Genomic DNA, 21,204 nt, shown 5'->3' with positions numbered 1-21,204 from the left:
GGTTTAGAGAAGATTCCGGTTTAGAGGGGAAATGGACTATTTTACTTTAAGAAGGTCAATTAAATAGCCTAACGTGGAAAAAAACACAGACTGTTAGCAAATTTTAATAGTTTATTTTTATATAACATTCATTCTTATTGCATCACATAAGAACAACCAATGAGACATGTACACAGTGCACAATATCCCCGATCCTTGACTTTCCTATCCCATATTTCTCTGACAGCATCTTGAGCGTAGGCTTAGGCAGCATCTCTGACTCTTTGATAAGTTAACTTAATTGCCAATTAAACAAGAAACGTGTTTGTCGGAAACACTATGTCCCCTTCTGCGCCGTTTGATTTTTTTTTACCTTTGACCTTGAAGGATGACCTTGACCTTTCACCACTCAAAATGTGCAGCTCCATGAGATACACATGCATTCCAAGTATGAAGTTGCTATCTTCAATATTGCAAAAGTTATGGCAAAATGTTAAAGTTGGAGCAAACAAACCAACAGACAGACCAACGGACAGACAGGGCAAAAACAATATGTCCCCCACTATAGTGGCGGGGGACATACAAATCTAAATGAATATCTAAATTCAACTGCTTCAAGAACTCTGCAAATCACAATTTTATATGACAATAAATTAAAAATTGTAATAAACAATTCAAAATTAAATAGCATTAAGCTTATTAAAATTTAGCACGGCCTCCTACATCAAAAACAAAACACACTAAAGGACCCTATTGTTTGTTATCAGTAATTATAATTATAACAAGGGCTGTTTGTAAAACATGCATGCCCCCCATATGGGCTGTCAGTAGTAGTGGCAGCCATTGTGTGAATATGTTTTTTGTCACTGTGACCTTGACCTTTGACCTAGTGACCTGAAAATCAATAGGGGTCATCTGCAAGTCATGATAAATGTACCTATGAAGTTTCATGATCATAGGCCTAAGTATTCTTGAGTTATCACCCGGAAACCATTTTACTGTTTCGAGTCACTGTGACCTAACCCTTTGACCTAGTGACCTGAAAGTCAATAGGGGTCATCTGCCAGTCATGATCAATGTACCTATGAAGTTTCATGATCCTAAGCAGGTTTTTTTTTTGCCCAATTTTATAGCTGAAATTCGGCTATATTCCCAATCGCAAAAAGTATACTTTTTTCTTAACCAAATTTTCAATTTTCTAAGTATAACAAGGGACAAAATTGTCACAAAACCAGGTTTTCATTGTGAAAAAAAAATCTGATAAAGGGAGAAAACTCAAACTGAACTTTTGAAATGAACAAAAAAAATTAACCCCCTTTGTAAGTTTTTTTTTTTTTTTAAATCTATTTTTAGTCGTGGCGACCTTGACATTGGAGATATTGACGTGATTCTTTCGTGGGACACACCGTCCCATGATGGTGAACAAATGTGCCAAATGATTTTAAAATCTCACAATGAATGACATAGTTATGGCCAGGACAAGCTCATTTATGGCCATTTTTGACCTTTGAACTCAAAGTGTGACCTTGACCTTGGAGATATCGACGTAATTATTTCGCGCGACACACCGTCCAATGATGGTGAACAAATGTGCCAAATGATTTTAAAATCTGACGATGAACGACATAGTTATGGCTCGGACAAGCTCATTTATGGCCATTTTTGACCTTTGAACTCAAAGTGTGACCTTGACCTTGGAGATATCGACGTAATTATTTCGCGCGACACACCGTCCAATGATGGTGAACAAATGTGCCAAATGATTTTAAAATCTGACAATGAACGACATAGTTATGGCCCGGACAAGCTTATTCCGCCAGCCCGCCAGCCAGCCCGCCAGCCAGCCAGCCCGCCCGCATTCGCCAATCTAATAACCAGTTTTTCCTTCGGAAAACCTGGTTAAAAAGGCCACAAAATTCTGTCAAAATGCAAGCCAGAGTTATCTAACTTTGCCTGCCCAGTCCCCTCATGATAGTAAGTAAGTGTACCTAGTTTGAATGCAATAGCTTTTATACTTTATGAGAAAAGTGGACCTACACACAAAACTTAACAAGGGCTGTTAGTAAAACATGCATGCCCCCCATATGGGCTCTCCATTGTAGTGACAGCCATTGTGTGAATATGTTTTTTGTCACTATGATCTTGACCTTTGACCTAGTGACCTGATAATCAATAGGGGTTATCTGCGAGTCATGATCAATGTACCTATGAAGTTTCATGATCCTAACCATAAGTGTTCTTGAGTTATCATCCAGAAACCATTTTACTATTTCAGGTCACTGTGACCTAGACCTTTGACCTAGTGACCTGAAAATCAATAGGGGTCATCTGCGGAAGTCCAGTCAGTCTTCTTCCGTGGAGTAGATGCCCTGATGTTTCGAATTGCATATAAGTGTTTCCTTTTTTACATAATATTGTCATTTATTGAGCTTTTGCTGTTTTGGCACCACCGTGTTTTGCTCGGTGTTTGAACGACGTCCGTGCATGCACTCTTTGGAATGACGCTTGCATTGAGCGCTTCCGATGTCGTCTAATCTTCTGAATGGTTGGTTTCCGGCCATTTCCGACTGGATGGCGATTTTGAATCCGAACTCGTGGACGGAAATGGAGATTCCAGAAGATTCTCCGATGTCAAATAGCCTGTCTGCTCCAGGCAGTCGTGACTTCTGCTTCTTTTTCGAACTGGTGTTAATTGCGATGATTTTCCCAGGCACTCTTTGATGTTAAATAGTGACTTCCGGTTGCTCTGCAGTGGCGGCGAACTCTCCACTAGTGGGCTCTGTCGGCTCCAGTAATCGGACAGTTTCTTGATCTCTCGCTGGGAGTGATCAGAGAGTATCCCAGGATTCTGGGAAGTTTTATTCGAACTCACGATGGGTCCATCGGGGGTGCGGTTTGAACTCACCGACGGTTTGGGAATGTTGTCCAAACTAACCCCGTGCTCCTAGGGAATGCCATCTGACGTCATATAGGAGCCATTCCTAGGGATCCTTGGGATAGTCGGCCGAAAACTTACTTGGTGTCCGAGGAACACCGCTTTATCCCACAGATCTGCTCGATGCCTTAAGTATGGCGACAGGTTAGCTCTCTGCATCTCTTCGTAAAGTTTTGCATGACTGGACCGTTTCAATATTGCTTTGACTTTCTCTGGTAGACTTTTCAGGCTTGCCGGACCCGCCCATAGCCTCTGACAAATTTTGAGGCGTCAAATGAGCGTCCTGCTCCTTATTCCTTCCCCTAGACCTGCTATGTGCGGCTCCAGATCTATTTGAAATTTCACTGGGCGATGGTTTGTTATGCATGTTTGTGTCACGGGATGTTGGGTGCTTAACGTTCTGCTGGGCTGGTTGCATTACGTTGGTGTCAGCGATGGTGGTAGAGACTTGACGGGGTTGATGAAAGGCCGGAGGCGACGACTGATTAACCTTTTTGGATGGTGTCGGTGGGATAGGTAACTACAGAGACGCGTGTGGTTCTTCCTTTACGCTTCGATAAAGTGTATTGGATGACTCGGATGGCTGCAGAATGGACATCGACAGACTACTATCATGGACGGCTGTACTACTTGAAGATGGGTGTTCACGCAGATTTTGACAGTATCTCCGAAGCTTCGCTTCCATGTCAAAAACGTACATCTGCGAGTCCAACAGCTTGTCTGGGGTCGATTCCGCGTCTGATAGTGCGATTATTTTTTCATTTAATCCTCGTATTATCTCCAACTGGTTCTCTATTGCAACGATGGTTGGTTCAAACTGCAATTTGTCATTTTCTTCCAATCTTTTGATTAATCGCTCAATAACTTTCTGATTTCCTAGTCTCTGCCCCTTTAACTTATCTGTATTTGTTGACGGCATACTTAGTTTTTTCGTCACGGCACCAAAATGTCTACTTGAATTGAATAAATAAGTATAGCGTTGTGTTTTACGTTTTAATGTCGTCCGTTGTCAATCATAACAATATATAAACTGACACAACAATAACAAGATGACGTGCATGTTTATGACGCTATTCGGCGGCGTCACACAATGGCGCGCCAACGGCGGCGTCACACAAAGGCGCGCTAAATTCCCAACAAAGCCTTTTCAGTCGCATTTTCTTTGTTTACCATCCGGGACAGCCAATTAATCCAACAAACTTGAAATAAAACGCTGTAACTGATTGGATAATTGATATATTTTAACCAATCAAAATACGCGTGCTAAATTCCAAATGTAGTAATGTGACTTCCGTTCTACTTTTCAAAACGGTGTTTACATGTGTTTTGCTTATATCCAAGAATCATACTCGGTATCATGTACAACTTTGACGACGTTGAAAATCAGAGGTTTTAAACAACGCATCCCGAGAACGCACATGTTTGAGAATGATGCGTACCCAGAAAAAAACGTGCGTCTGGCACGCTATGTTAGCGTTTCCGATCGCCAAAATCGCCAAAGGCGATTGAATCTTTCAGCTGGCTATTAAAGCTTAAAATGTGAATGAAAATGGCGATTGCAAAAAAAACTGATATTTCTCTATAAGTATATATTATTCCCTACTTTTAAAGAGAACTTGGTACCGATTTCCAAATGTAATCGCCATAAAAGCTCCAGGTGGTAATAGATAGTCCATCGATAAGAGATAACCGGATTCCCGTATCGTATATTCAAGCCACATAACACAGTCATGTATGCTGACAGATGCATCACGGGAAATTTTCGGGTAACTTTCCAGTTGCCAAACTGTGATATTTAACGTCCAATCGGTTACGAGAATGTTTATGGAGGCGGAGTTATATAGCGATTATTATTTTTGATTGACGTGTGTCACAGAGTAAGCATTTATCGCAGGTTTATTAACAATGAATCACAGTTGTAGCATTAATAACCTAACCTACTAACTCGTCTTTCGCATGAGACATTAAACCGAGGTGCAGTGTACTAGGTGCTATACACCGGGCACTAAAAGACCCAGGGTCACCTCTGGAACGGGGTGTCTCCTGTATCTTGCACTATCCCCCGTAACCAACTAACACGTCTTTCTGGGGGCGATGGCCATATGGGAGACAATCCCGGTGAACTCGATAAAAAAAGAAAAACAAAAACATGTAGCATTAATACGTGATATTATAAAACCGGTAAATAAAGCAATACATTAAAGTCGGTTTCGGGCATCATCATCACACCTATTTACCGTACTGTGAACAATCATTTATTATGAGAAGTTAATTGCAATTGGTGAGCAGTGTAAAATTACTTACGGCGAGTAAGTTGTGAAAAACAAAACCCGTTAATAATTTGATGCGGTAACAAATTAAATCCAGTGCATGTATATTTTATCATGTCTATGTGTAAAACTGATTTACACCGTTTTTCTACAGCCACGTGATAATAACTATTCACTATGCACTAATACCGGTATGCCATGTAGAACCCGTGCTGCCGCTCAGTACATGCAGTATTTAAGACTTACAAATTTACCGGTACGTTTGAATAAATTACATATTGCAACTATTGAAAAATATGTCAATTCAAGAATACATTGCAGTAAATGTATTTTTCAAGAATCAAGAAGAACCAGACTACGGCAAAAATTAATAAGACCAACCCAATCAAAGACCGGGGCATATCTGAAATTTCTAACATTGTATACTGTTTATGCCAGTGCATGAAAATAAATATAAATAAAAAAAAAAACATGAAAATATTTGATTTCAGGTAACAAATAATTTATGTAAATGTGACTTCATTGATAATTTAATACAGTCATTGTTGATACCTATAGATCCATGATAATGATTTTGTCGTTCATTGAGCAAATATTAAAGGTTATAAAGTGGGTCGTTATCGTAGTGCTGAAATTTGGCTACTAATTTTTTTTCCTTAGCGCCAACCTAGGCACGCGGGACGCAAGGCAAAATGAATCACTGATTAATAGTTTAATAATTTAAAAAAAATATATACAAAATGCAGGAAATCAGTTTTGATACGAAATAGTGGAATGCTTAATTATGCTTAAATTGTAAATGGATTCGTCTACATAAATCTTAATAAAAATATGAATTTTAAGTGTTCAACAAATATAAACAATCGCGAAAATATATGATTTTAAATACAGCGCCCTTTTACTGATTCTTATACTAAGCAACATATATTGTATTAAAAAGTAATACACTTTTACAAAATAAGCATTGCTATATAACGTCATATTTTGCATTTCTGAGTCATACATGAAAATCAGTCGCGCGCTTTATTGTTAAAATGATCATAAAGAAAATGTAAAGAACTCTACTTTCGAGCGCATAATACCTTTATAAAAACAAAGAACCACGCTGTCGCCTTGTCTGGACATGTCAACTCTTGTCTTTGTCTCAGAACCTTTGACACTCTGTCCATTTTCATCAAAATTGGCAACAATCACGTTGTTGAATACCGTCGCCATCTTGATATTTTTAATTTTCTAAACGAGGCTCATTTTACTCTTGACCGATTTTATATTTAAAGCACGTGGAAAGTCATCATCTCATTAACCTATTGTATTACATTAGTCATGAACGATATAAGTTCATTGATTCTTTGTAAAAAAAATACATTTAATCACAAAAATATCAAAACCATTTATTTTAAAACTAAGATACATTAAAACGAAAGTAGTATCAAACCGAAAGTACTTGGTAAGATGGCTGACCATGTGGGGAAGTTACTTTTACCAGGCGACAAGTTAGAAAATTTGAGTGTTTCTGAAAAGACTTCGAAGGCCGTGCTTGGTCCTGGACTGCGTAAAGATGAAGAAGATATATTTGTCACTAAACCTGGCATTTTAAGACACAAAGAACCAAATATTTACTGGATAGACAGTCATCAGAAAAGGGTAACACAAACAAATGATTTTAAATTTATTAAAAAAGTTATGTTAACTTCAATATTTGATGGAATGATTTATTTATAGATGCATACATTTTTAACATGCTTATCTTATAATAAACATATGGGTTATTTATTATCATTTTCTATACCCAAGTGTCATGCTAATCTACTGGTAAACTAATATTTATTTATTATTACTAAAGTATAATGGCAACAGTGTGGTTGATTATTGTAGAGTTGGTGATCAATTTTATGAAAACATTTTAAATTTTGAAGTTGAAAACTTTATTCCTCATGTTAGTAGTGATCACGCCCAAATATCTGTGAAGTTGCATGCTAAATTTGATTGTAATGCTATTGACAAAAATGTTCTTTTTGATTTGCCTGTATCATGGCAATGGAAGGAAATGTCATCGTATGAGTTTAAATTAGCTTTTATGTCTCAAGATGTAAAACATTTGCTTGATTCCTTTCAAAATGCACCCTTGGAAAATGTTGACCAAATGACCAAACAGCTAAATGATATTATTTATAATTATAATGTATGTGATTGGTTATTTAGGAAAATATCTGCTACTTAAATGAGAAAGAGAGTGTGTCACCAAAAATGGTTTGATGGTGATCTTTCTGTGATGAGAAAAGAATTATTAAAAAGAAGTTATCTTTACTCAAAAAATCCTTATGACCCTCTTTTGAAAGGTTCCTTTTTTAAGTACAGGAAGGTATACAAATGTTGTAGGAAAAAATGTAATTTCTTCAAGAAAACTGTAATAAGCAAATTAGATTATTTGTATGAAAATGACCCAAACGAGTACTGGAGTTTGGTAAAAGATCTTAAGGAAGATGGTCAGGCAGATGACCCCCTCTAGTAAAATATCATCAGAAGTGTGGATAAATCATTTTTCCAAATTATTTAGTATTAAACCTGAGTTCAAGGCAATTGACCTTAAATTTGAAAACCTTGTACTATCTTTAGAGAAAAATAAAACATTTTCAGAAATAGACTTCTCGATCACTGAAAAAGAATTGTTAAAAGCAATTGTGTCCTTAAAAAATAAGAGATCTTCAGGACTTGATTCCATATCTAATGAAATGCTGAAAGCAGGACATAATGTTCTAAATCCTTTTTTATTAAAACTGTTTAATAATATACTTAGTAGTGGGTTGTACCCATCTTCTTGGAAAGTTGGCTATATAAAACCATTGTTTAAAGGTGATGATACTAAAGACCCAAATAATTATAGGGGCATATCTGTAATGCCCTGCATGTCAAAGCTGTTTAATAGTATTATGAATAATAGACTCCAAAAATTTGTGGATAATGGAGTTATAAATGATGCCCAAATTGGATTTCAACCTCGGTCAAAAACATCAGACCATATGTTTGTTGTGCGTACTTTATTAGACAAATATTTTAGTAAAGGAGATAAGTGGTATGCGTGTTTTAACGATTTTGCAAAAGCATTTGACACCGTTATGCATTCTATTTTGCATTGTAAACTATGTTCAATTGGAATAAGTGGTCCATTTTACCACGTTATAAAAAATATGTACACTGATAATTTAGTTCATATTAAGATAGATAAGAAGTTAACAACTGTACTAAACCCAAAGATCAGTGTTCCACAATGTGACAACCTCAGTCCTAATTTGTTTAAAATCTTCATAAATGATCTACCTTCTATGTTTGATATCTCTGATGATCAAGTTACTCTTGGTAATATGAATTTTAGTTGTTTATTATATGCTGATGATTTGTTGTTGTTATCAACTAGTTCTAATGGACTACAGCAGTGTATAACAAAGCTAGAGCACTTTTGTGATAATAATGGTCTTGTTGTTAATTTGAAAAAGACAAATATAATAATGTTTTGTAAAAGTGGTAGAATATGTAAGGAAAGGTAACTTTTATAAAGAATTTGAAATTCAGCATGTTACTTCCTATAAATATATTGGAATTGTCTTCTCATCCTAGGGAACATTTAGTTATTGCCAAATTGATCTTTACAATAAGGCTAGAAAGGCAAGTTTCAAACTGAGTAAAATATTTGGGCAATTACATCAAAGGGTTGATACAGTTTTGCATCTTTTTGATCACACTATCAAACCTATACTTTAATATGAAAGTGAAATATGGGGAACAGTGAATAGCAATTATAGTCCTATAGTCAAGAAGAACAACTATAATCTTTTGAAATCTTTTGATAATATGTATTGTGAGAAACATCATGTGAAGTTTTTTAAATACATTTTAAGTGTTCATAAGCGAACGTCTAATGATGCTGTATATGGTGAACTGGGACGTTATCCTTTATATGTTGATATTATATGTAATACTGTTAAATATTATCAGAGAATGTATTCTGGTAAAGTAAGTGCCTTATTGTCAGCTGCCTTTAGTGAAGGAAATATACTTTTTAATAGTGATAAGAACAGCTGGGTCACGAGTGTTAATCATATTTTCAAAAGTCTTAATTTATCCTCTACTAGTTTGCACAAAAAGAATTTGCATTCTCTGGTAAAGCGAAAGTTAATTAGTGTCCCTGTATAAATCAACCTTCTTGTATAATGCCTACAATAAAAGAACTAATTTGGTAGTTTGTTAAAACCTGTGTAACTTTAGATAAATGTTGCATAATATTATATACTATTTATGAATAATGATTATGTAAAATCTTAAATAATAATTTAGAGTAGGCTCTTAGTATTACTTATGAGTTCATATATATTTTATACTGAGTACATTTAACATTCGTGTACTATTTGTAAAAAAAAAACAAAACAAAAACAACAACATGTAGTTAACTTATCAGTAAATACATTTGCTTTTTTTCTGTTAGAAATCTTTTGTTTTGCATTATCAAACTTTAATTTAATTGTGTATCATCTAATACGAATTAAGCTTTCTTTCTTTAATATCCTTACTTCTAGTATATTGTGTTAATGATGCAATATATAATGATGTTTTATTTGTGATTCATATGTGACCCATAATTGGTTTAATAAACAATTCTAATTCTATTATATTCTACTTCTTTATTTAATATGAGTTACAACAGTCATCCGTTCACCCCTCGTTATGAGGAATCTGTCGTGACACATAGAGGAATAACTTATTGGCTTTAGTATTTGCTGGCTTTTAATTACTGCACGCTTAATATTTGCAAACTGCAAATAATCAGAAACAAGGACAGTCCCAACAATTCGCTGGCACAAAATCTTCTATTTGTGCTGTATCAGTAGTCCAAATATTTAGACGTGATCTACCAATTACTATGTAGATCGATCTCATACGTATAGGAGTACTGTATCAGAAGAAGATATCGTAGGGTTGGACACAAGATCTATAAATAAACATCCGTAATTTATAGATCTTTGAACTCAATCATGGTTTTGGATGTTACAGCAAATATTCAGCAATCAATTTATTCATTCATAAATACATTTCTCAAACTAGTCTTATTTATAAGACGCCCAAAGAATTTAGAAATACTTTTTATATGGGCTAAATTCTTTGGAACTCCAAATATTACCAATATAAAAAGTAGCTTAATAGTTGAGAGCGTCAACAAAATGGACTATTCTCAAACTAATGATAATAAAATACCGAACATTGGTTGTTTTTAATTGTTCGTGGGAAAGGGACCCTACAAACCAAATTTTAGTGTAACTTTCTCCTAATGTCATGGTTTGAAATGAAATTTTTAATTTTTATTTAGGGAAAAACCTCCGTGACGTAGAAGGAATTTTCTTAGGGGGTGAAGCTGTCATTCCACCTCTGGTAGAGAATGAAAAAAAAAGATAAGGGAACACATTAATGAATCTTCACAAAAATTTAAAAGGGTTGTTTAAGCTGCAGAAAGCAATGCAAACCAACCTCAAAACAAACGCATGCATGCATTTTGTTAATTCTTGAGCTAAGGGGCCCTTGCTACACTGTAGGAGATTAGTGCCGGGGCTCTTAGAGGGCGGAATTTCGGGTTGCTTTGGGGTAAAAGGGGAATTTTAGAAGATCTTAAAATCACCAATCATTCAACACTTAAAATTGCAATATTTTAATGTTATTTAAATAAATATACATTTAATCAAAGATTAATAGCAGGATACTAGCTGGCAACATAGGTATAAAAGTAAAGAAAATAAAATATTAATATTTTTTTTTGGAGGGGGGAATGTTGAGCTGAAATAGGGGAAAAAATTGGGGGGGAAAGTATACTGTAAAACCATTAAATTTCGTGTGTTACGAATTTTTGTGGATTTCGTTGGTCCACTAAACCACTAATTCAAGTACCAACGATTATTTATACATTTTTTTAGCCGAAATCGGTCATTTCCGAATGTCATTTCCAACATTCTATTTTGTTTTCGGTTATCCGAGATATTTGTTTTTATGCCCCACTTGGAAGAAGAGGGGGTATATTGCTTTGCTCATGTCGGTCTGTCGGTCGGTCCGTCCACCAGGTGGTTGTCAGACGATAACTCAAGAACGCTTGGGCCTAGGATCATGACTTGCAGATGACCCCTATTGATTTTGAGGTCACTAGGTCAAAGGTCAAGGTCACGGTGACCAGAAATAGTAAAATGGTTTTTGAATGATAACTCAAGAACGCATACGCCTAGGATCATGAAACTTCATGGGTAGATTGATCATGACTTGCAGATGACCCCTATTGATTTTGAGGTCACTAGGTCAAAGGTTAAGGTCACTGTGACCCGAAATAGTAAAATGGTTTCCGGATGATAACTCAAGAACGCATACGCCTAGGATCATGAAACTTCATGGGTAGATTGATCATGACTCGCAGATGACCCCTATTGATCTTGAGGTCACTAGGTCAAAGGTCAAGGTCACGGTGACCTGAAATAGTTAAATGGTTTTCGGATGATAACTCAAGAACGCATACGCCTAGGATCATGAAACTTCATAGGTAGATTGATCATGACTTGCAGATGACCCCTATTGATTTTGAGGTCACAAGGTCAAAGGTCAAGGTCACGGTGACCCGAAATAGTAAAATGATTTTCAGTTGATAACTCAAGAACGCTTTTGCCTAGGATCATGACACTTCATAGGTACATTGATCGTGACCCGCAGATGACCCCTATTGATTTTCAGGTCACTAGGTCAAAGGTCAAGGTCACAGTTACAAAAATCGTATTCACACAATGGCTGCCACTACAACGGACAGCCCATATGGGGGGCATGCATGGTTTACAAACAGCCCTTGTTTAATAATTACTTCACGTCAGTAGGTCACATTACACAATTTCTTGATTAATTAAAATATTTCCTTATTCAAAATGTTTTCTTCCACTGAATCGTTAGCGACCTCACTGTGTCAATAATGCTTCAGTCATATACTGGGCCTTTGCAAGGTCGGGCAATCCTGCCATAGTAGGGGAACGTGTCTGAACTGTTTCCGTTTCCAACCATTTTGAAAGAGACATTTTTTATTGAGATATGCTAGTAAATACAATATGTTGTTTTCTTGATAAGTGTCTGGGTAATAATACTTTTTTACGTGACATCGTCAAATTAACAGTTTGCAGATTTATCACATATGTTAATTAGTGCCAATTAAAGTTAAGAGAGATATAACAGTTTTCACACGTGTAGTTTGGGGACCTTATTACTCAATTGTTACTAAGAGACCGATCGCGCTGAGAATTGCACATATTGTCAAAACAACATTGATGGCAATTAGCGAGCAGGGACCCACATGTGCGCCGCTTTATCAATCTTTTCGAAAATTATTGGCATTCGGCAACACTTTCATGCTTCAGTGCACATTAACCCCAAGTCTTGCTGTCAACACAGATTAGCAGATTATGCTTCATTATTACTCTGGTTGTTTTAATAAAAGTTTAATTATTATAACGGTCAGTATTCCCCAAAAAAATTAAATCCACGAAATTACGTGTCAACGAATTTGTTGATTTTTATTAAACCACGAAATTTCATACCGACGAATCTCTATACGTTTACAGTACTATTTTAACAAAAGGAGGAATGGGGTCGGCCCCAAAACCGGCCAATCGAGGGCCCTGAGCTTAATAATTGTATGGCTATTTAATATGTAGGCAAACTGCGAATACTTTATTCAGTAAAGTATTTTTTGTTATGTTCAATTAATTTTTTTTTAAACAATGTTGCATAACCAACACATAAAATGGTGAGTAGTGTTTCACCAACAAGAAACCGGAGAAACCAGAATTCATTCAATAATTGGCAGCAATTATATCAATGTTTTGGCTACCAAATTAAAATTCGGAAAGGATATACATTCGCTGCTTGTCAGTCCATTATTTCATTCAGTTTTATTGGTTAGAGTCTTCCTTAGCAAGTAAAGATTGTGCCCATCCAGTAAAAATAGGGCGTCTGTAGTTTTTTGACAGAGATTTCAATACCTTTGTTGTAAATATGGCTGATTTTTGTATATTTATTGAACAAGTAATACATATTTACTCAGGGGAGTGTTCTTTTGTTCAGAGTATGAATTTACGCCGATTACTTTTCCATAGTATTCTGTTGCATCAAGATACTGTTTGTTTAGATAAAAATGCATATATGTTGAAGTTATTGAAGAGAAAGTTTGCTTGCTGAATGCACAAGGTTAGAATAAACCGTAACACTAAACATTTTAGTATTCCCCTGGTAGGGTGGCATATAGCAGTTGCAATGTCCATCCGCAATTCTGTTTCTGGGGTTTATTTTCCTAAATGCTCTCAGATATTTTACCTGATTTTTGCTGTGTGAGTCTACCACCATGACTTAAGATATGTTCACCATTTCAGTATGTCGCAGTGAAAGGGGACTCAGTCATTGGGGTGGTGACCAATAAAGCTGGGGACATTTTCCGTGTGGACATCGGCGGAAGTGAAATAGCCTCACTGTCTTACCTATCCTTCGAAGGAGCTACAAAACGCAACAGACCAGATGTTAAAGTATGCTTGCACATGTTGTCTTTGTTTTAACCTACCAGTTGTCATAAACTTGGACCATGTCTTTTCCATGTCCATAAATTTTTAACCAGGTTTTCCGAAGGAAAAAATTGGTTATTAGATTGGCAAATGTCGGCTGGCGGGCGGGCGGAACAAGCTTGTCCGGGGTATAACCATGTCGTTCATTGTGAGATTTTAAAATCATTTGGCACATTTGTTCACCATCATTTGACGGTGTGTCGCGCGACAGAATTACGTTGATATCTCCAAGGTCAAGGTCACACATTGAGTTGAAAACCTGGTTTTGTGACAATTTTGTCCCTTGTTGTTTACATTACCGTAATTACTCTATGTTTTCGGGGTTTTCGGACACTAAGTTTTTGGACACCCCCTTTTTTAGCAAAAATAATTATTTTTCATGACTTAATTTTCGGACAAACGAGTTTTCATCCATAATTAATGTCTCTAAGTTTTCGGACAGTATATTTGACAGCGCTTTTTTACCAAATTTCGGTCCTGTTTTCGATATCTATTGACACTTCGATCATCGGGTTTTACAACCAGATTAACATCATAAAACATGTCTGAGGGCAACAGACCATTACATTTGCGTTATTGGGTAAATAACCTTGTAAACCGGTATTAAGCAATGGTTTCCCCCGATAGCATAAGCGTTAAGACAATTACCAGGGGTAGTGCCAATTAACAGTTCAATTATCTACCGCAATGGTACTACCCATTCTCAATAAAATAGCTGTGACAAATACTAAACGCTTCAATCTGTGATGCACCCTATTGAATATTTTACGAACAATGGAAGGTGTTAGACAACAACTATCGGAAATGAACAAATTATTGCGTTAAATGAAGGTTCATTCTAGCGAGTATCGGTTCATCACATGCTCATCTTTTAACTCGTTGGTCAAAGTACAACCTTGTAGTAACTTTCTGTCAATTAAAAATTATTTAAAATGCTGTGCAAACACATATAACTGTAATTTATACTATACGGCATGGTATTTTACAAGCGCGTGCTATTACTGGTAGTCATTAATACAATTGACGCTATTTTCGTACACTTCAATTTCCGACTCTAAGTTTTTGGACACTTGTATTTTGTGAATATTTTTCATATCTAAGTTTTCAGACACGAAATTATTTTTTTTTAAGTGTCCGAAAACATAGAGTAATTACGGTAAATAGAAATTTCTTACCAATATGTTCATAGAATAAAGGATACCAGTATGTTAAAGATCTCAAGGAGGAGAATAGAATAACTGAAATTTACCAACCATAAATGTTGAAACTAAGAAATAATGCTTCATTAAAAAAATATAATGTAATTTTAATTGGTTTAAAAATGTTTAGCAAGACGAGCTTCTGGACGGTATATAACATTCCACTCTAAGAATTCAGAAAAAGAAAAACTAATGATGATTTCCTTTGAAGATTTTTGTATTTTTTTAAAATATCAGTAAATGTAACTAGACCATTGAAAGCCTGGTTTGATGGCATTGCCATGTTTTGTGTGTAATATCAGAGGATTGTGAGGTCATATACCAAGATTCTTAAAATCAGGACCTTGAGGTCATTATTAGACCTGGCCGAGGAAAACTTGTTTTTAATGTTCTCAGTGTTAATTTAATCTTTTACTGAACACGTTACATTGCATCCTTGTATTATCTCAAACATTTTTAATTGTGAAAGTACTTTTATTTCTTAATTCTGATATGTAAAAGACTTTTTGATAGGCCCAAGTAACTTTGTGAAGGAGCTAAATTTTAGTCCCTGGCTTTCCAGTATATGGAAAAAGGCCTTTTTTAGACTTGAGAAAAGGCCATTTCATCTTGTATGGCAGCAAATTATAAACACCCCCAGGCTTAAAGGGAAAAAATGCTGATCTAATCCTAAGGTAGGAAACTATCTTTTCGTATAATACATTTTTGTACATAATCATCATAGTTAGTAAGTACACTTTTTGTCTTAACAAGGTTGGAGATCTAGTGTACGGGAAGTTGCTGGTGGCTAATAAGGACATGGAGCCTGAATTAGTCTGCATTGACAGTGCCGGGCGCAGCGCAGGCATGGGAGTGATCGGTCGCGACGGAGGATTCCTGCATACCTGCTCACTGAATCTCATCAGAAAGTATGGGAATAAAAATTTTTGAACAGCAATCATTGAATAGAATTTACTGACAGGCATCACAAAGCAATCTTTCATCGTAAATTTAAAGAAGAAAAAACTCAAATATCGCATAATTATTTTTTGGAAGTTTCTGAAGACTTTATTCATTGAATAACTTTGAACAGATTTATGACAGATTCTAAAAGTATTATTGAGAATGAGATATCTATGAACCTTGGCATATGAAAAAGGGTCTTATGTCATGTGCGTCCAGTGTAGCTCAAGACAATACTGCGCAAGCTATTTGGTCCACTATAGAGTAATGCAAGGTTTCATGGTCTCATTAACTTACAGGGTAGTTACAGACAAGACAGCGGGATGGTGCAGATTGGTCTAGAGCTACGCTATAGGCATATGGCATAAGACCCGTTTTTACATACCATCTATAATTTCTGGGTTTTTATGCCCCCCGTAAGAATGGCATATAGCAGTTGAACTGTCAGTCAGTGGGTTAGTCAGTCTGTCCGTCTGTCCGAAAACTTTAACATTGGCCATAACTTTTGCAATATTGAAGATAGCAACTTGATATTTGGCATGCATATCTCATAAAGCTGCACATATTGAGTGTTAAAAGGTCAAGCCAAGGTCATCCTTCAAGGTCAAAAGTCAAAAAACAAAATCCAAGGGAAGTAACAAGCTTTACAGGGAGATAATTTCTATTTTATATCATTTAGCAGGTACAGATCATTTTCACAAGGAAAGTAATATTATTTTAAAGGATATAATCAGAAACAAATTTTAAGGTCAATGTCATCCTTCACAGTCAAAAAATACAATCCAAGGGAAGTAATAAGCTATAAAAGGGAGATAATTTCTAAACCTGCCAAATGATATATTGAAATTTTATTTCAAAGTGGCGTAATAGGGGGCATTGTGTTTTTGACAAACACATCTTTTGTTTCCCTGCTATTAGGATCATTTTAAAGGTTGCACAGTCATATCTGAATCAGAATAGGAATACATTTTGTATATTTAAAGATTCATAGGCACTAAGAGAAATAGGATCATTTCAAATGTCAAAGACACAATATAGTTAGTAACACTTTTGATTAATACAACTGGTATTCCCATGTGATATTTCTATAGGCAAGGATCAAAATGTTACTTATTAATCCACTTGATTAATTGCATAAGTAGGTCACAATCATCAGCACATCCTAGTTGCACATTTTTTTCCAGATCATATTGCAATCAAAACAATTTATGCATTTTTAGCTCGACTATTATAAATGAAATATATATAGTGGAGCTATCCTACTCACCCCGGCGTCGGCGTTCCAAGCTGTTAGCGTGCAAATGTTAAAGTTTTCGTACTACCCCAATCTATTAACAAGAACAGACAACTCTATCAAGCATTTTGACAGAATTTTTGCCCCTTTAATACTTAGAATATGCATATTATTGATAAAGCTATGTTAAACTTTGCCTACTACCCCAAATATTTCCTATATCCTTTGACATATTGCTTTTATATTTTGCATACTTGTTTACCAACATGACCCCAACCTATAAACAAAACCAGACAACTCTATCAAGCATTTTGTCATTATTATGACTCCTTTTCCACTTAGAATATGCAGCAAATGTTAAAGTTTGTGTACTACCCCAAATATTTTCAATGTGCCTTGACATATTGCTTTCATATTTTGCATACTTGTTTACCATCATGACCCAAACCTATAAACAAGAGCATACAACTGTATCAAGCATTTTGACAAAATTATTGCAGAATTATTGACCCTTTTATACTTAGAATATGCATATAATTGATAAATCTATGTTAAACTTTGCGTACTACCCCAAAAATTTCCTATATCCTTTGACATATTACTTTTATATTTTGCATACTTGTTTACCAACATGACCCAAACCCATAAACAAGAGCAGACCACTGTATCAAGCGTTTTGACATAATTATGGCCCCTTTTACACTTGGATAATTGAACATTTTGCTTAAATTGCCATAACTTCTTTATGTATGATCACATTTTATTATTACTTTGACAAAACAACACTTACCTGAATACCACAATGGATTCCACCCAAATAATACATCACGCCCCTACCCAGAATCGCTCCCCCCCCCCCCCCCCCCAAAAAAAATGTTTGTTTTTTTAAACATCATCTTATAAATTACCACACCCCACATTATACCCCCTCTCACCCCCTACCCCCAGACTTCCCCCCCCCCCCCCCCACAATTTTTTTTTTTAACATCATCTAATAAATTACCTCACCCCACATTATACCCCCCTCTCACCCCCCCCCCCCCCCAAAAAAATTTGTTTATCCTTTTTTGAATTTTTGAAAGATTGTCTAATAAATGACCACACCCCACATTATACCCCCTTCTCAACCCCCCCCCCCCCCCTAGTTTTTTTTTTCCTTTTTTTATTTTTGAAAGATTGTCTAATAAATTATTGAATATTTACAATCTCCCCATGATAGTTAATGTTATACTGTTAAGCACTCTAATAGTCGAGTGCGCTGTCCTCTGACAGCTCTCGTCATTCTGATCTGGTTAAATTGGTATTGGATAATAAAAATAATTTATATATTTCATAATCTGGAAGAAAAGGACACTAATTTTGTATAATCAAATTGAAAGTATTTTTGTTGAGATAAGCTTGTTTGTTTTTTTATTAAATAGGCTGTATTTTCCTAATGATTAAAATATTAAGGGCCGGCTAGCTCAGGTGGTAGTGCACCGAGATACAAATCCAAGGAGAGCAGGTTCTATCTCCAAACCAGCCACATAACTTGTATGGGAATTGGTCATAAAATGATAATCCCTTCTACGTCCATCCTCGCCATTCCTCTGATTGAAGTAGGGCAGTTGTCAGTTACTGAGAGTCACGTTCTGAGAAAACAGGGCTTAATGCATTGCGTAGTGTTGTCCCAGATAAGCCTATGCAGTCCGCATAGGCTAACCAGGGAGGACACATTCCGCTTTCATTACATTTTTTATGCCCCCGGATCGAGAGATCGGGGGTATATTGTTTTTGGCCTGTCTGTCTGTCATTCATTCATTGTGCGTGTGCCAAAACTTTAACCTTAGTTAAAGTTTGATTACTTTTGCATTATTGAAGATAGCCACTTCATATTTGGCATGCATGTGTATCTCACGGAACTGCACATTTTGAGTGGTGAAAAGTCAAGGTCATCCTTCAAGGTCAAAGATCATTGTATTTTTCTTTCGTAAAACCTTAACCTTTTTTTTCCCTAAAACTTTAACCTTCGTTTAAGTTTGGTCATAACTTTTTTAATATTGAAGATAGCAACTTGATATTTGGCATGCATGTGTATTACATGGAGCTGCACGTTTTGTGTGGTGAAAGGTCAAGGTCATCCTTCAAGGTCAAATTTATGGCTTCAAAGCGGCGCAATAGGGGGCATTGTGTTTCTGACAAACACATCTCTTGTTGTTTTAATGAAGTCTCTTCTTTTAATAGCAAAAATTCAATTTGGGCGGAAAGTGTCAGCCCTGATTAGCCTGTGCGGACTGCACAGGCTAATCTGCAACGACACTTTACGCACATGCATAATGCCCAATTTTGTCTGACTCACTGACATAAGTAGGTTCTGGTATAGCAGGAAAAGTGTGAGTTGGTTAACTAATCAAGTGATATGACTGAAATATTGTTGACCACGACAAATAACTCAACACCAAAAATATAAATAAAAGATTCATTCTATCATCTGACTCCTTGCAGGATGCTGTCCCCTGACTGCCCACTACTGAAGCAGTTAGGACGCAGCATGAAGTACGAGATAACGGTGGGAGTGAACGGCCGCATATGGGTGCAAGCCCGGAGTGTCATTCAGACCATCACCGTGATCAACGCTATTGACGCTGCAGAGTTCATGTCCAACGAACAGATCATCTCCATGTGTAAAAAGCTGGGCGAAGTTTTTGTCGAAAAAGAATGAAATATTATCTTTTTCGTGTGTTTTCTTGTTAATATTTATAATTATTTACAACAAAATTATTGTCCGAGTAAAACAAGCCTGGCAAAGTTTATATTGCAACAGACCAATATGTATGTTGCAAGTATACAATGCATATTCATGTGAATACGATGGCTGTTTACTGAAGACAAAATGAAAGGGGAAGGTAGTTTGCAAATACATGCCAAATTACAGTGCACATCCCACATATTGGCCCAGAAGTGAACAAATGTTTTTAGATAAAAGACTTCTATACATATTGTTACCAGTGCTGAAATATTACTTTAAAATTTTTAATCAATCCGTTCTAGAAGCACACACCACTATTTTTAATTGTTACAAACAACTAAGAAACCTGTATCCTGGCTACTTTGTACCTTGTTTTAGTCTTCAAATTTTCTTTGACCGAGTTATTGCATAACATTATTTTTCCAAAATGGTCACTTTAATTAAATCTTAAAAACCACTGCATGTTTTGTCATTAAAAGGCATTTGAAGAAAAAACTTTGTCCTATAGATACAAAAAAGTAATTTGTTAAACTCTCCCAAGAAATACAATTATTAAACATGTCAAAGTCTTGCTTAATTAGGAAATTCCTCAACTCGTATATTTTTTATGGCATGCAGTGACGAGCTGCGTCTCAACTTATATATTCAAAACCTGCACTTATGTCTAGAATCATACTGGCAGATAAACTTTAATCAGTGGTTCATATAAGAAAATATGTTTTTCTTTTTTTGAGTTGGGTATTTCTTTATACAAATCATATTTGTGTATATTGTAAAGGAAATGGTAAGATTACCTGCTAATGTTATTTTAATACTAGTATAGTAACACATTGTTTATCTACCCTGTTGGTTGTTTATATGATTTCTCACTAATATCCTGAAAACAACTTGAACATAAAATAAATTGTGCAGAATTGGACATTAGTGTTGATGTAAAAATTCACAATGCTAAAGTAATACTACATGTACATTGTGCATGGCATTACCTTCTGTATTTGTAAAGCCTCAGTTCAATATATAACAACAGTTATCATCTAAATATCTACATCAAAAGTAAACAAGAGCACTGCATAACGGGTGCCAACGCTTGGCTGCGGGTGCAGTTTTGAATGTTTGTCATAAATGTATTATTTAAGAGGTCAAAGGGACCTTTGACCTAGTGATCCAAAAATTGGTGTGGCGTGTAGAACTCATCAAGGTGCATCTACATATGAAGTTTCAAAGTTGTAGGTGGAAGAACTTTGATTTTAGAGCCAATTTAAAGGTTTTAACACGACAAGAACGGCAGGCGGCGGA

At 35.8% G+C, this 21,204-nt stretch overlaps 3 protein-coding genes across 4 annotated transcripts in view; 1 reads left to right on the top strand and 2 right to left on the bottom strand.

Moving 5' to 3' along the window:
• Window positions 1-6,521, bottom strand: part of LOC127855261 (histone-arginine methyltransferase CARMER-like) — a 54,771-nt gene extending 48,250 nt beyond the window's left edge. The window contains exon 1 of one of the 2 annotated variants that reach the window (XM_052390709.1): window positions 6,267-6,521. In XM_052390709.1, coding sequence (XP_052246669.1) covers window positions 6,267-6,399 — 133 coding nt within the window. In that variant the 5' untranslated portion in view covers window positions 6,400-6,521. The remainder of the gene's footprint in view (window positions 1-6,266) is intronic. The other variant, XM_052390708.1, reaches the window with a different exon arrangement.
• The window catches only part of LOC127855270 (uncharacterized), a 224,944-nt gene that overhangs the window by 39,100 nt on the left and 164,640 nt on the right, over window positions 1-21,204 (bottom strand). The window lies entirely within an intron of this gene.
• Window positions 6,486-20,366, top strand: LOC127855278 (exosome complex component RRP40-like). The gene is made up of 4 exons (XM_052390737.1): window positions 6,486-6,828; window positions 13,620-13,769; window positions 15,758-15,912; window positions 19,665-20,366. The coding sequence occupies exons 1-4, from the start codon at window positions 6,637-6,639 to the stop codon at window positions 19,879-19,881; spliced, it is 714 nt and encodes a 237-aa protein (XP_052246697.1). The 5' UTR covers window positions 6,486-6,636; the 3' UTR covers window positions 19,882-20,366.

This window comes from Dreissena polymorpha, chromosome 13 (assembly GCF_020536995.1).
Source record: "Dreissena polymorpha isolate Duluth1 chromosome 13, UMN_Dpol_1.0, whole genome shotgun sequence".
NCBI classification, from domain to species: domain Eukaryota; kingdom Metazoa; phylum Mollusca; class Bivalvia; order Myida; family Dreissenidae; genus Dreissena; species Dreissena polymorpha.
The sequence above is the reverse complement of the archived record's forward strand: the minus strand, read 5'-3'. Positions and strand labels throughout refer to the sequence as shown.